Here is a 16,821-nt window from a genome sequence, read left to right as displayed (position 1 = left end):
AGAATGTTATGTGTGAAAAGCCAGGGAAGATTAACAAGACTTGTATGGGGCCAAGATATTAATAACATCTGGCCCATCAAGATACCATGCAAACCTCCAGAGTAACTAACTAGGTGACAGTCAGGCACTACAATTCACAGAATCACGGAACTATAGAGCTATCATGAAGATACCATGAAGATTATCTAATCCGGCTCCTGCCAGTGCAGAAAACTCCATCTATTCTAAACCATCCTAGGCAGATGACCATCCAATCACCATTTCTGAAGACTGGGGAAATAATTCTTAAGCAAACAGCATTGGAGGGGAAAGGGGCTATGTGGGACTCAAGTGAGTAGACCTGGCAGCAGCTTGCACACACCTGTTTGCTATAATGGCTCTCAAAATCCTCCAAGATTTCAATTTGTTCCTGTTACTAAGAAACATTGTAAAAATGATACTATAGTTACTTCTGCACATCTAACATTTCACTTGATTTCTGGAAATGTGGAAGGAGCAAGGGGAAAGACAGGCACACAAAGATGTTAACTGACCTTCTGAACAGTGGTGGTGAGATCTAAGCACAGCTGAATTATTTTGTTCTTTGTCACAGAAAAGTCGGATATCCCAGTAAATGGAGTCCTGTGATAAGACAAGAAATGTGCCAACAAGGAAATAAAGGGGCTGCATAACAGAAGACATTGCCACAAGCTTAGCCTAGACTAGTGGTTCCCAACATTGGATCCCCAAATGTTCCTGGACTACAACTCCCAGAAGCCTTCACTACCAATTTTGCTCACCAGGATTTAATGAAGTACGATTGGAACTCAGAAACCTTGTTGTTTGTTGTTGTTGTTGCTGTTGCTGCTGCTGTTGTTGCTGTTGTTGCTGTTGTTGTTGTTGTTGTTGTTATTATTATTATTATTATTATTATTATTATTATTATTATTATTATTATTATTATTATTATTATTATTATTATTATTATTATTATTTGGCTAGGAGATTTCTGGAAGTTATAGACCAAAAAAAGTTTTTTAAAAATCCAAGTTCTGACTATGATCACTGTCAATCTTCTTAGTCAGCACTAATTCTTCATGGCTGCTTAATCCATATTAATGCCTTAACTAGGAATGAAAACATTTTCCTACTAGCCAATTCTTCTTTCTGGTTGCCAGTGAGACCTACCTTTGGCTAAGCCCTCTGCCTATCAGAGGCAGGACCTGTCTCAATTTCTGGACTCAGTGGAAGCTGCTATGAACCCACTGAGAACCAAAAGCTACTACCAATGTTGCTCAATCTGCCCCTGCGGTGGGCAAAACAAAAGTTTGTTTGAAACATGAAACACATTCCCCACGTTAGTGGTTTACAAAAAAGACAGAAGCCCTTGCAGAAGGAAAGGACAGCTCACTCAAAGACGGGGCGTCAGCATTCTTTGTCTTTCCGGGACTTTGGAGATAAAGAAAAGAGGCAAGAGCATCTGTTTCCCTCATTTGATGGCTCCTCCAGAGTGCAGTCACTTCAGAAGGAACAGACAGTGAGAAGGACCTGTGCAGCTTCTTTCCTCTCCCCCCACCATATTAGCATGAAAAACAGGCAATAATGTGTCCCCCCCCCATCCTCCAACCACAGCACAGGCCTTGTCAGGAAGGCAGCTGTCTCTTGTTTCACACTGCAGAAAGAGGTTCGCTCTCCCCTGCTCTCTTACAAATTATCCTCCTCACAAAAATCAAGGCAGCACGACCATTCCCTGCATATTCCAAAGAAACATTGGGGCAGGCGGGCAGGAGAATTGCCACCGACGAGCCCATTTGTAGAACCCTCTCCCAATCAGCTATGGGACACAAGTGAGTGCCTATACAGAGTAAGGAAAAGGCAAAGGTGGGTTCCTCAGCATGGTCTCTACAAGCTAGATTTCATTAATATTTCTACAACTTTGCATTATATTAATGGCAGTATTACATTACTATTTTAATGCTTGTACTCCAGAGGGGGCCTGTGCCACCAGCAGAAGCAAAAATACAAACCACACAGCTGGTTAGTACAAGATGCCACTTCCAGTGTGTAAAAGTGTGCTTTAAGAACTTCTCCCCTTTCAAGCTCCCACCAATGACCCTTGTCCCTAAGAAAGGCAGAGAGGGAAATACCCTGCCCAGCACCCTTGAACAGAAAGCCTTTAGCACATTGATGACATTAGAAATGTTAGTCACAACTGTTTGCTTGTTTTTGCACTACCGTTCCCAGAATTGCGACACTGGCTAGGCTGGACGGCTGGGAGATTCTGTGAGCTGTAATACAGAAAGTAACTTCTCCAAGCTATGTTACATCCATCTTCACAACATATCAAAATTGCTTGATGTCAACTTATTCGTATATTTAGCCCAGTCCTATGTCCTCTGCTGAGCAGTGACTCTCCAGTGTCTCAGGCAGCAGTGTTTCCTACTGCATGCCACCTAATATTTTTAAGTCAGTGGGGACATCTTATCTAGAGTTTGGGGCATTTTATCCAGAGCTGGGGGAATCCACAGGTAAAGGAAATCTAGAAGAGAAAAACGGTGGAGTCCCACTTCTCCAGGCTGTGTCCATATACGGTTCCACATTTGTGGGTATTTCAGTAACAAACAGGGAAAAGACTGCAACTCAGTAGCAGAACACATGCTTGACATGCAGGTTTCATGATGAACCCTTCCCATGTCTAGGTGGACTTGTGAAAGCAGCCTACATGAGGCTCTGGGGAGCTTTCTGCCCGCTGATGTTTGACCATATGGACCAAGAAAGATTAATAGCTTCTCAAGTTCTTATCTGGATGGGTTACAGCTCTGTTAGGACTGAACAGATACAGTGGTCTGTATGAAGAAAAAGGTATCTCACCACTGGCTATGCTGACTAAGACTTATAGGAGCTGTAGTCCAATGGCATTTAATGGGCAATGTATTCACCCCCTCAAGCATGTAAAAGAACAGAAGCTTGGCATAGCCAGCTGCAAAACAGGGAAGAAAATAGAGCTCATGTATGTTGTCCACCCAACTATAGTCTATTATTATAGCCACTTGTTGGGCAACTTGCAAGTGACCATTTAGGACTATTTCAGCTGTGACAGATTTATAGTGTACAGTAAGGGTCCCTCTGCTCTATATAACTTCGATCCCAAAATATAACTACAGTACTAACTCTGATAATATCTCTCTCCTAGAGGGATCCTTGAAGTTCTCATTTACCTTTGTCTATCAAGCACCACAGATGATGCAAAAAAGCCATTCACTTGCAGGACAAAGTAAAGGGAAGCAGAATCTGAATTTGTCAGTTTATATACATGGCCAATATAGGTATCAGGATGGGAAAGGGTTTTTCTTTGTCCTTCTTCTCAACAATATCATCAGTTGGAGCACTGTTCTTTCTCACGCAGTAGCAAAAAGCTTGGGACAACTCGTGGGAGAAAGTAAACAATGATGAGCTTTTTGCTACTCCAAAGACAAAAAAACGATCTTTATCTTTTGGCCAAGAGATCAAGGGATAAAACTTAATGTACACAAAAATCTGCTGTGTTTGCCGGAAAAAAAAGAGTCACTGTTGATGACCATTCATAGACAGCCCCACAGAATAACAAGGGTACACAATGATAAGCAAATAATTGCCTCAGTTGAATTTTAACACACTGTAAAATAAACTCTTTGACGCTGTTCTGGAACGTTGTTGGAAGCAACAATATTCAGAGGCTCATTAGTCCTGCATAGTCACTGCTCACAAGAAGGTGCAACCCAAGTGCAAAATGGCTCCAAAGTGTTAACTACATTGGCATAGGGGTGGGAGGCATCATCCCAGCCACCTATGGAATCAGGGTGAATGTCTACACAAGATCATACGGAAATATACATATATAAACTACACTGGACCATGCTGGCTTAAGCACTTTGGGAGGTCAAGTCGCAAACCAGTAATTTTCCCCAGCTCTGGAATCAGTGTGGAGCGTGCTGTATTTATGTCAGCTGACTGTGCAGAACTCTAAATTGTGCAGGAAAATTAGACATGTCCACTAGCCTACTTGCAGAAGACATTTTCCTATAAGCAATCAGAAGGAGCTTTGTAGAACGAGGTGCCACCAGTCCTCTGAATATTGTTGTGTCACCTCATAGCCTCTCTGTACTCACACTGGCCTTTCAAGCAAGCAATAGCTAAATAAGGAGTATTGTGGTTAGGTGGTTGAAAGTACTTGACCATGATTGAAGAGACAGGGTTCATAGCCTTTCCAGCTATGAGACTCACCAAGTCATTAGGAGAAAGCACAGGAGAGAGAGTTACATATCCCTCCTTGAGATTTATAGAAAGTGAGGACCCTGAGCTTAAACAAAGAAATAAATGGCCAGAATCTTATTGGTTTTTTATATTGGTGTAATGACAATGGGATAATTTAAAGCTGTGAATTACTGCTACATAATGAGTTACTATTTATATTCCTCATCATACAACAGTTTCATGAGTTGGAAGATGAGGAGTACAAACCAAACTTACACCATTTCACTTACACTTGTGTAAATGATCCATATGATTCTGGCTAGTGCTTAAGAGTTTTTTTCTAACTGCTATTTAAAAATACACTGATGAAAGCTAAACAGTGTTTTACCATAGTTTGCTTTCATCAAGAAAAAGAAAGCTGGTATACCTTTTTAATACATTTTTGTTTGTTTTTGGTGGGGGGAATGTTTAGTTCATCAGTTAAAAGGATAATTGCAGGCTTCTTTATGGTCAGCACTTCTTTACTAATTTTAGAGAGACAAATGGAAGGAAGTAAACCACAACAGGTCACAACACAGAGCAGCTTTGTAAACAAGTTAACTTGTCCAATTGGTTTTTAATTAGATAGTTAAAAAAAAGGATGGAAGAAAAACAAATGCAACAAACTGCAAAGCAACAGATTCAACTCAAGGTTAGGAACAAAGTCATTACAGATCTCCACTTCATATTGTCATTCCCACAATCTCTCCCTCATGGTGTCTCCTCTGTACTTCCTGTCTCATGAGCAGAGCTCTCTGAACAGCTGTCAGAATATAAGAGGTTTTGTATTTATTGCCAGCTCTCAAACTGTGGCATTATCTGCTCAGATACTTGTCATCTTCCACAGCAGCTGTCACCACAGCATAATCAACAACGTTAGCCAGAAAATAAAAACATCCTCCTTGCCTCAAAGCACTTTTCTTGACTGGCCATTCACCACCCATCTTCTTTCAGCACAGAAAACTCAGGCCACAATTCTATACTCACTTACCTGGAATTTAGCCTCAATGATCTGACTAGGTCTTACATCTGACTAGACATTATAAGACTGCACTGCCATTCACAAACTGAGTGTTGTCTAGCTGTTTAAGTAATATGGTTCTAGAATGATTTTATGAAGTGCCATACTTCTTTGTAATCTATCCTTAGGGTAGCATATAAGAATATCCTCTTAAAAGCAAGAAAGATATTTTAATTATGAGAGAAGAATTCAAAGAAACCATGCAAGACAAATGGATATACACTGCCTTCTTCTTAAGTCTGCCTTGGCCAGAGGACATGTGTTGGAGTAGAGCAGGCTGGGAAAAAGAGAAATTCCACTACTAACCCAAATATAAATCTCAGAATAAATGAACTGCTTTCTCTCTCTTTTCCGCCCCCCCCCCCCGTGTTTAAAAATATACAGTATATCATACCTGTCCAGCCATGTCAGTAAAGCCTTAGCAGCACCAATAAGCTCTACCACTGAAGTAAGGAATTCATTGGGAGGTTTACGTGAGGTATTTCCATCGTAATTGGAATTCTTCCTCCGGCTGCTGATGTAATTTTGCAGATTGTTGGAAGAAGCTCTTAACTTAAGAACCAGGTTCTTCATGTTGTCTGTTTCGAGGCCGTAATTCTATAGAAAAGATTGGCAATTTTCAGTGAGCAAAATATCATCTCAAAGCTTTCAAAGCAGGAGACAGGCCACCACATGGAGGTGCTGATAGTTACCAGGTGCCACAGATGTGTATTCAACTTAAATTCTATGGGAACATTCACTGGGCTTTTCAACTGTGGGCTTATAAGCTGACACAGAATGCACTTGAAATTCAATATTTTATAAGTTTTTGAGTTCCTCAGGGAACTAACTACTTTCCTTAAATCATTAACCTCCTGAAAACTGTTGAGTTTGCTCAAGAGCCTGAAGAAGAGGTCAACCATTTATCTATTTTGATTCCAACTTGGCTGTATTGAGGGAGGCCCAGAGTGCTAACTTTTGAATGCTTTTTATAACAACGTTAGGGGATTCCCATGTACCGTGATTACACACCAAGATTAATTATATTAGTGTATCTTCAATGAGCACTCAAATCCAATAAAACCAGTTCCACTATGTGTTGGATGACCAAAAATCCTAAACTGACAAACCACACCCCGATATATGTATACCAAAATCCAAAATCTTTCACAGCTATATAGTCAAACTTGCATTCATTGAGTCTCATTTATAGTCAAGGCAGAATGATAAGGGACTCTAGATCAGGCATTTGCAATCATCAAGAAAAAAACGTGAATTAAAAATAACTGATTTAAAACCAACTGGCCACTTTTTCTAACATATGGTTTTCTAAGCAACACGTCCTATTTTTGAGTTCCTAAAAAAATTAAAGTATACAGTGTTACCATTAATAAAGGTTTTCTACTAACCTCAAGTATTGTGCACAACATAAACACATCCTTTAGAGATACCTGCAACCTTCTATGCATACCATTCCATAAACTGCACAAATGTAAAAATTCCTAGGCTTGTATGTGTATTGAGGAAGGCTATTTATTTCAAAACAGAGCACAAACTCCAGTTCCTTATTTGATGTGCTGAACTGCGGTCAAACACGAGGCAAAAGTGTTGCTCAAATTACTGGGTGAAATGGTTTCTCCCTGAGAGGGAACATAATGATGACACTGCTTAACAGACATATATAAATATTCATTTACAGTGGTGCCTCAACTTATGAACACCCATACCTACGAACATTTTGACTTACAAACAGCTCCGCTCGCAAAATTTTGCTTCGACTTGCAAGCAGAGCTTCGTGTAAGAACAGAAAAAGGCAGGGGGGAAAGGCAGGAAATTCAAACCGTTGGTGGAGAAGAGGCTGCTTCTTTGTAGCTCTTTCACCCCAACAGTTAGAGCAGGGGGTCAGGGAACTTTTTTACTCCTGCAATGCAGGAGGAGGAAGGAGAGGTGGGGGCAGCTCTGGATCACCACGGGGTGCAGGAAGCTGGTGCACTCCCTGCCCATCCCTGGAGCGGGTCTACTCATGAGTAAGGACCTTCTATGCCATGACTGGCCCCACCACTGCCGCCTCAGCTGCGCTATGCTGCCGGCCGGGGCCTGTCACTGGCCACCATCCGCCAGGGAGTGAGCGCCATCAGAGGAAGCATCGGTGTGCCTGCTAAGGTGCTGCTTTTTGCTTTTTAGAAACTTCTGGGTGGGTTTTGCAGGGTGAGTGTTGGCTGAGGGGGGTTAAGTTTCTGTGCTGTGTTATTGTTTGCTTTTGGTGACTTTTTTTCAGTCCCAGCTATTATGCTCAATGTTTATTAATATTAATAATTGTAGTAGTAGTAGTAGTATTGGAACGGATTAATCCCGTTCCCATGTATTTCAATGGGAAATGGTGCTTCAACTTACAAGCATTTCGACCAGTGAACACCATTCCAGAACAGAAAAAGTTCGTAATTCAAGGCACCACTGTATGTGGCATAAAAAAGTGAAACCTGTCAATGTTTATAATTATAAACGAACAGCATAGATTCAAATGTTTCTTACTTTAAAAAGAGCAATAATGTACAGAGAAGTAGGTTATAATATTATATTTGACATTGGTTCAGGTCATGACTCAAGTTTAAACTGAGGAGTATAAAACTTAACAGGAACATCTGCATTTCATACACTTCATTGTATACCAACTGATTTTTCAAACTGGTCCTTAACATAACTGATTTTTTAAAATCTGTTTTTATTTTTATGGAAATGAATTAAATTTTTAGCTACCTGTTTATTGCTTTGTTGGAATTAAAGTGTTGCTCTTCACATTATATATCTTATTGGCAACTACAAAAGACCAAGTGACAGTGGACAGGCATAAACACATGGGCAATCATACACTTCTACTTCAGTTCTTGTTCTGTTTGGTCTGAACATAATTAAATAAACTGTAGATCACCTCCAAAATAGCATTGCAAAAGTTACATAGCTCAAAGTTCAAGATGGACCTTCCTGAATACATCAAAACACAACTAAAACAAATGGAAAAGAGAACAAAAGATGTTCTTGAATTGAGAAACTAGTGCCAGAAAGCAGCAATCCAACTTCATCAACCTGAGACATGCACAGATCCCATTTTACATAATATGCTCGGGCATATATAACCTCCTTCGCTTCCTCCCTTCCTATGCCATTTCTTTACTGATAGTGCCATGTAAAGAAACTATCTACGTTTTGATCCTGATTTGCAATCCTAGTTTGGCAAACTGCAGTTTGTTATGTTCAAATGAACTGTCCAATGATGGCCTGCTGAGAACTGCTGAATGCAAAGGGAGAAAGCAGCATATCAGTCTGAGGATCACAGCCTCTTGCAAATGCAAGGCCACGCCATAATGACAACTATTTAAAAAGTGATGGTTCTAATTTTCTTAGGTTGGTTTCTTGTTGTTAATTTTTCCAGGACACAGATCACGAGCTATGAAAAGTCACAAAACTGGATTGACTCATGACCATAGCCAAGCGCACGCACGTGCACACACACACACACACACACACACACACACAAAGAGAAAGAGCCATTCCCTATTAATGAATAAGGATTCTTTAAAAAAAAAAGGAGGCTTGAGTCACTGACTGTAAGACAGAAATTGGCAAATTATGGCCCAGCTCCAACTAACAGTGGGGAGGACTGCTGATGAAAGACGGAAGAGCAAGACTCCATAAGGAGTTTTGAGAGAAGCCTTTTCATATTGCATGCTGGCTGAGATATTATGAGTGTTATAATCCAAAACTTTCTGCTAGAAACACTGGGGTCCTCTCACTTAAATTCATAGAAAACGGCAATCCATGCATCTATAGCACAGTGCTCACCCTTCCTGAGTGGGCTCCTTGTTGAAAACACATAACTCTGCATGCAGATATAAACCACTTGTAAGGAATAGTGTATCAATCAGGTACAGGCATAAACACAAGATATCATTTTGAAGGGCTTTTGGTATAACCCAGGAGACAGACGGTCAGCAAAGGACAGAAGGGACCCCCTCACCACCGCAGGAGTATACCGGATACCTTGCAGTTGTGGCCAGGTATATACTGGAACCACAAAACGAAGCATCCACACCAGAATCAAAGAACATGAGAGACACTGCAGACTAAAACAACCAGAAAAATCTGCAGTAGCTGAACATGCCCTGAAACAAACTGGACATGAAATTCTATTTCAAAATACTGAAATACTGGACAACACCAGCAATCATTATGTCAGATTGCACAGGGAAGCCGTTGAAATCCACAAGCACAAGCACAGTTTCAACAAAAAAGAGGAAAGTATGAAGCTCAACAAAACTTGGCTCCCAGCTATCAAACATATTACGTGCAAAAGGACAACGAACTCTACCCACCCACAACAACAGGGGATCACTACACACAAAAGACCAGCTAATGGCACCCATCAACCACAGGAACAGATAATCTCTTTCCCTTAGCACAACAATACACCCACAACAATACACACTAATCACCCATCTACAGGAAAAGACAAAAGCCTATCTCACAGCCATAAATACTGCACTCCCAAGCCAACTACACCAGAGTACAGGTTGCTGTCCTCTGAAGATGCCGGCCACAGAGACTGGCGAAACGTCAGGAAGAACAACCTTCAGAACACGGCCAAAGAGCCCGAAAAACCCAGAACAACCATTAGATCCTGGCCGTGAAAGCCTTCGCGAATATATTTTGGAGAAAGTTACTCCAAAAGATAAGTAGTAAGATTAAAAGTACTCAGCATGACTCAGGATATAATTACTTAAAAGACAGACACCCAACTGAGTCAAGTGTCAGCATTAGGACTCTGGAACTCCTACTACTTTCTCTACCCACATGCCATCCATGCCAATCTTCCACATGTGCTGGCATGCTGCCTGGTTATGATGGGAACCGTAGTCTAAGAAACCTGGAAGGCACCAGGATCAGGAATGCTGATGTAATTTATACATGGAGATAAATATTTGCAGTTGAACCACAGCAAATAGTTTGAAAGCAGTTTTATTTTTAAAACTTTTTTTTTCCACAGTGGCATAGGCAACAATAGGGGATATGTGCAAGGCCACATTTCAACTCAACACATCCTGTCATCACATAGAAAAGAAAAGAAAAAACCCACATTGCTGAAAACACGTTAAGGTCAAACATTCCTGTTTTGTTAATCATTAATCTGAGTAGCTGTGGATCAAGTTGCCTCTGACAAGGGGCCCTAAAACTTATTATGGTTTGCACAGACAGTATTCTGAGCACAATAAACCATGTGTTTTACTACAGACATCAAGAAAAAATGAGAAGAAAATTAATGTTGTCCTTCTGTGAGCCTGCCTGGGCTTTAAGATCACTAGGGGAGGCCTTTCTCTCAGTCCCACCACCCTCACAGTTGCACTTGGGGGGGGGGGACATGAAAGAGGGCCTTCTCAGTCACTGCTCCCAGACTCTGGAACTCCCTGCCATGGGAAGCTAGGCTGGCCCTATCTTTGCTGTCCTGCCACAAACAGGCAAAGGTCTTTCTCTTCAGGAAGGCTTTTCCTTAATGACGGGTGGTTTGAGAGGGGTTTTAAATGGACTGTTGTGCTCTGGTTTTTAAAATGTGCTTTAATAGTGATCTCAATTACTATTTTAATATAATACGTGTTTAATTCTTTTTTAAAAATATTTGTATACTTACTGTTTCAGCTTTTAAATACTGTTTTAATGAAGTAAGCTGCATTAGGTCCTTTTGGGGAGAAAGGTGGCATAAAAATATTTTAAATAAAAAATAAAATAAAATGTGGTACTGTCCAAACTGTGAAACTGGACCATTAAGTTTTTGATTTCATTATTTTTTAAAAAGGTGCAATTAATGTTACTAAGCCTACTTACACAGCCCTTCAAAACAGCAGTAGTAATTAGTCAGTTGCAGTGGCTTCATTTTTATTGCAATCTGTCCACCACTAATACATTACCAAGAGAATGAAACTGACTTGCCCAAGGGCCATCCAATAAATTCAGTTAAGTAGGGATTAAACAGGTACAACTCCAATCCTCTTACATTGTTTGGTGTGTTATCTGCTGCCAAGTCAGAACTATCTAATAGCAACCCTAACAGGGGTTTCAGGGTAAGTGAGATAGTTAAAGAATGCTTTTACCAATTCTGCATCTCCAGTGAGATTCTATGGCTGAGCAGGAATTTAAAGCAGGCCTCCTGAGTCCTAGTCCATCACTCTGCCCACTAGATCACACTCAGTATTCTTGTTTGGATTAACACTTGGGAAATGGTGTAAGAAATAAGGATTCAGTGCCTCTGGTTGCTACATCCCACCCCTCAAAATGGCCGACATGCTGGCCCTGATGGCACTTGCTCCACATTCCCCTTTTCTCTTGGGTCAGTGACTATGTTCTCCTTTGACAATCATTCTCAACTGCTCATTTCCAAGGAGTGGTCGGCTGTGTGGAGAGGTGGGGAAGCACCAGCCAGGCTACTTCCCCAACTGGTGCTATGCGACTGACAATAACTACGTGCACCTCACGGAGAGCAGTAAGTGGACTGGAAGGTTTCGGGGGGCAGGGATTCCAGAGACACAGGTGGTGCTGATAATCATATTTATGTCTTTTGGGATACTAATACAAATATCCTATGCCTAGCTTAGACTTCATTCATCTCAACAGCTTCTTTGAAATAGCATTTTTGAAAAGAGCAAAAAATAATAATAATTTGCAATTAACATTGGGGTGACTTGGGTTCAACACTAAAAAAAAAGTAAAGAAAACAAGGTGTGCTGCTTATATACCGCCCCATAGTGCTTCAAACACTCTCTTGGCGGTTTACAAGTTAATTGTGCAGGCTACACATCCCACCCCCCCACCCCACCCCAGTGAGCTGGGTATTCATTTTACTGACCTTGGAAGGACAGAAGGCTGAGTCAACCTTGAGCCAGCAACCTGGGATTGAATCTCAGGTTGTGAGCACAGTTTTGGCTGCAGTACAGCAGTTTTAACCACTGTGCCACAAGGCTCTTCAAGCCACAATCCAGAATTGCAAGACCCTGAGCTTGGGCACCCAATCCTTCTCCAATGTAGATGTAAATAGCAGTTTGGAAACGTTCAGTTCCCTTTTAGATTAATGGCAGTTCCCTATTGCATCTGAACCTGGACAACACCAAAGCCAGTCTTAACTAGAGCTAATGAAAAGACCAGTACAGTACAAGCCACAGCTTCACATTCAACTGCCACCACTGTATGGTGTAGCGTTTTTCCACGCTCCCCAAAGAAACATTAATGATGGTGAGAAAAGAAAAGTCTATCCTTCAATCTACCTCTAAAAGGGGGTGGGACAACAATTCGGCTAAACTAGGGGAACTAGACACAGGCATTTTGTATTCATATCCAGGGATAAGAAAAACAACTCACGGCACCACAGCTGCCACGGTGTCCCAATTCCCAACCCCAGAACTGGGCTCCATGTGGCACTCAGGTTCTTTGGTGGCTGCACATCAATCCCATCAGGAGCTTGGCGGGCCCTTCCCCACTTCCATGTGCAGCCGCCTACTTCAGCATGGAGGGGCGACAGGGAGTCTCCCAGCTCTTCTGATGAGTTGACGGCTGCTCAGGGAGGTGAGGAAGGGCTGCCTGGGCTCTTGCAAGAATTGGCCCACCGCCGTCAAAGAAGGACCCAAGCACTACACAGAGCCCGGTAAATGGGCCAGCCAGTTCTGGGGGTGCGAATTGGGCCACCCTAGATACAAGGATGAAGCACCCATGTCTACTAGGAACCTTTAGCATACTTGTCAGCTGAAAAAGTCTTGGTTCGAAACTTCTGTTTTATGAAGGAAACCAGAAGGAAACTAAAGAAGACATCCTTGTGTTCTGGCAGACACTCAGCTCTGTTTTATCTCATCCTTTAGGACAGTGGTCCCCAACCTTGGGCCTCCAGATGTTCTTGGACTTCAACTCCCAGAAATCCTGGCCAGTAGTGGTGGTGGTGAAGGCTTCTGGGAGTTGTAGTCCAAGAACATCTGGAGGCCCAAGGTTGGGGACCACTGCTTTAGGAAGCAAAAGAATGTAGTAGAAGGAGTGAGCAACTTTAGGTGGTCCAGAGGCCAATTCCTCCTGGAAATGTACTGTGGGCAGCAGTGCCACTGTGTTACTGAGTTTCAAGGACATATGGGAAATCCAGCATTAAAACAAGCAGGGAATGAAACATCAAACATGCATTGACTTATTCCACACATTGCATTTAATCCAGGCAGAAGTTCCAATAGTCTCACCATTTTGCCAGATGTTTTCTGCCAGCATAACACTATAAACACATCTCCAGCATGGAGAACTATGTTTATAATTCCTTAGTTAAAATATGCTTCCTTTTTAAATAAAAAAAATATGCTTCCAATTGTCTAATGCTGAGTTCGGAGTGCATTTAGGTCAACTGTTCAAATGTAAAACATTTATAACAGGTCATTTAATTTCTGCACTTCACCTCGATTTATCAAGCAGAAGTTATTTCAATCCCTCCCTTCTGAACCAGGAGTACACTTTATACCAGTCTCTGCCCATTTTAAGAAGAATACACTCAAATATGAAAAGTGTTACATAATGAATGGAATGTAGCGGAGTAAGGGCAGAAGAGTGACAGAAAATTCTTTCCCACCATTCTCACTAAGGAAACAGTATATTTTGGCACTAGTTTAGAGAACTGGAACAGGCACATAGGCTAAGTGTATCCCCATTATAAAGTAAACTGTATCAAACACAATCCACGAATGCAATATGAATTAAGAAAAGGGATGGACGAAGTGGGTAAAGAGAATATCCTGAATACATAGGAGGAAAAAAGGATCCACCCTTGTTAAGGAAGATTATTTCTTCATTTTATGCTGCTGTAAAAGATTGACATGCCCCCTGGACCAGATGTCAACAAGAAGAGAGAAGCTGCTTTTCTAAATATTCAGATCCACATTTCCAAACCCAAAGAATGAAATGCACATTCCCCACTTCAGGGTCCAGGCCTCAAAGAAATGCTTGTTGTTTATTTTGAAAAGCCCATTCCTTCACGAATGTGGACAACTTCAACAAAGGAACTTAAGAAAGTGGTAGTAAATCCTGAAAAAGATGGGACAGCTACTCTAGCATACTATTACTTCTACAGAGCTAGCTAATCTGTGCCTTGTTTACTTTCCTTAGCCGGGGACAATCCATTCACCTAATTGAGGGCTGAGTATCTTTTCAACTCCCCACTCCCATAGGGGGCTGTACCAGCAAAAGTTATGCGGAGTCAAAATCAAATGCTGATGGAAGTCCATTTCCAGTTTCATTTTTGAGTTGCAGGTCTAGGGGACACAGGATTTGGCTGCAAGATCACTACATCTAGAGGATTCCAGGAGCAGGAAAAATGTGCTGTTGTTATTGCTGTAGATTTCAGTAAGAGACATCTGGGAGACCAACACAAGGGCCCGGGCTACTCTTTGACAACCATAGCTGAATTCCACACCAGAGTGTGTGGGTGCCTGGACCTCTCCTGTTGGTAACCAGAGTGCCAAACCCCAGTGCCATGGTCAAGAAAACTACATTTCAGATTCTTAGACCCCATCCATCTCAAGCATTCAGTTCGAGAGTTCATTGCAAACTTGAATATTCTACTAATCTGAAATGTCTTCTAAAGGTAGGAGCAACATGATTTCAATCAATGCTACCACTTAAACAGAAGTGAAGCTGCCTTTGTATCAACTTCATTTTCATTTCATTAAGAGACTTGTGACCATGACTGTGGAGCTGTTGCCTAGCTCACTCTTGCTGGGAGCATCTCCCTTTTGAGAAACCATTCCATCAGGCATGGTGAGAAAAATTACACGATCAACATTACACCTCTATGTTAATTCTATGAACTGACCAGTGCACAGAGGAGGTCCACAGCCTCTAAAACAAGTTCCTGATGTCCAATCCGGGTAATACCCAACTCTTCAAGATCCTGGTGGGAGATCTGTAACAGCTGAGCACCATTTATCTTCTCTCGCTCGAATTTGGGGACATACTGCTGCAGGCAATCATCCAAACCTAAATAAGAAAGAATGTTGCTGTAATCATATTTCTGGCTACACTTTAAAATCATATACCCACAACTTTTCTCTAGTATATTGTTGTTCCTGAAAAATATACTGTACTCTCAGATCACATGCCCGCCTTATCCACTGTTACACACACATTAAAAATAAAAGCAGGAGTGGGCGGTAAAAAAACAATGAAAACAATCCTAGCATTTACTTTCAAATTGTTCAAACAAATCTATTTATTTTCAAATTCTCTCTGAGGGATTCAGACCTGTGGCCACATAGCAAGTGGGAGACAATGTGGTCTAGTGCTTACAGTGTTGAACCTGCAAATATGACTGAAATAAATAAGTCTTACAGAATGAGATTAGAATAGGACATATTTCCCAGTAAAACTGCACACAGGACAACATCAGAAGGTGACTATCTATTGCTTCTCCTTAGAACTATGTATTATTAAACAGAGTCACAGCAATGCACTGCGATCAAGGAGGCAATCTTACACATATCTATTCAAAAGTAAATCTCTCTGCATTCCGTGGGGTTTACTCCTAGGAAATTAAGAAGAGAATTGCAGCCTAATTGCCCTGTTTTCCTCTTTCTGTCCTTTAATTGCACCACTCTTATGATCTCCTTCCCCACTTCTGACCCTCTTCAGCTCAACCCAGCGTGTGACTCTCCCAGCTGTAACTAGATTCAGTGATGTGATGTTGTGGAAATGGGCATCTATATACTCAACAGGTCTAAAAAAATACCCTTAGCTTCTGAATTCCAAAGTTCTTAAGCAACTCAGCTTAACCTACTTCATAATTTCCCCAACATTTTATTTTAATTTTAAAACCCCTACCAAAAGCTACTGTCAGAATTCCTTATCAATTTACCACATCTAGTCTAATAACATTGACTAGTTGCAATCTGAATGCAGCCAAAGGGAATCAGATTCTGTGCAACAGTAAGTATGAATGTGAGAATTTGATCTGGAGTTTATTTTGGGGAGGTAGGAAAATTCTAACAGTCATGTTGCATTTCCTTATATCACACCCCACCCCCCGCAATTTATCATTCTGTTGTTTCACATTTTGAGCCTTTATGACAGAAAGCATTAGAAGTTCAATAAACCGAGTATACTTGCTGTGAAATGGGATGCCTTTCAAACAGGCAAAACAAAGTTGTCAAAGGACCAGTGAACCAAAGATGGGGAAAGTAACTTTTTAAGGGATGATAAATCCTAGAATACCCTAGCCGTATGCAGAAAAGTATGTATATATAGGTATGTATATATAAGTATGTATGCAATTCCAGAACTGGAATTACATAGTTTTACAGGCAAGATGGCACTTTCAGGTAAGAATACACAATGAAAGAGAATCTGTCCACTGACTATCTGCCCATGAGAAATATGGTAAAAACAGGGCAATTGTGGCAGGGCTGGGTGAAGGTGAAAACCCTAATTTGAGATAAACCCACATGAAAATCTGCACTGCATTTTACTTGATGTTGCTTTATAAAATACCAGCTAATGTTAGATTGTCTAAG

General features: G+C 41.2%; 1 protein-coding gene across 2 annotated transcripts in view; it reads right to left on the bottom strand.

The window, feature by feature from the left end:
• The window catches only part of CNKSR3 (CNKSR family member 3), an 83,276-nt gene that overhangs the window by 32,880 nt on the left and 33,575 nt on the right, over positions 1 to 16,821 (bottom strand). The window contains exons 2-4 of one of the 2 annotated variants that reach the window (XM_072995079.2): positions 15,129 to 15,292; positions 5,667 to 5,869; positions 534 to 621 (exon numbers count right to left, since the gene is read on the bottom strand). In XM_072995079.2, the coding sequence (XP_072851180.2) occupies positions 534 to 621; positions 5,667 to 5,869; positions 15,129 to 15,292 (455 nt within the window). The remainder of the gene's footprint in view (positions 1 to 533; positions 622 to 5,666; positions 5,870 to 15,128; positions 15,293 to 16,821) is intronic. The other variant, XM_072995083.2, reaches the window with a different exon arrangement.

The sequence above is a fragment of the Pogona vitticeps genome, chromosome 1 (genome assembly GCF_051106095.1).
Source record: "Pogona vitticeps strain Pit_001003342236 chromosome 1, PviZW2.1, whole genome shotgun sequence".
Classification (NCBI taxonomy): domain Eukaryota; kingdom Metazoa; phylum Chordata; class Lepidosauria; order Squamata; family Agamidae; genus Pogona; species Pogona vitticeps.
Note: the sequence above shows the minus strand (reverse complement) of the source record. Positions and strands in the feature narration are given on the sequence as shown.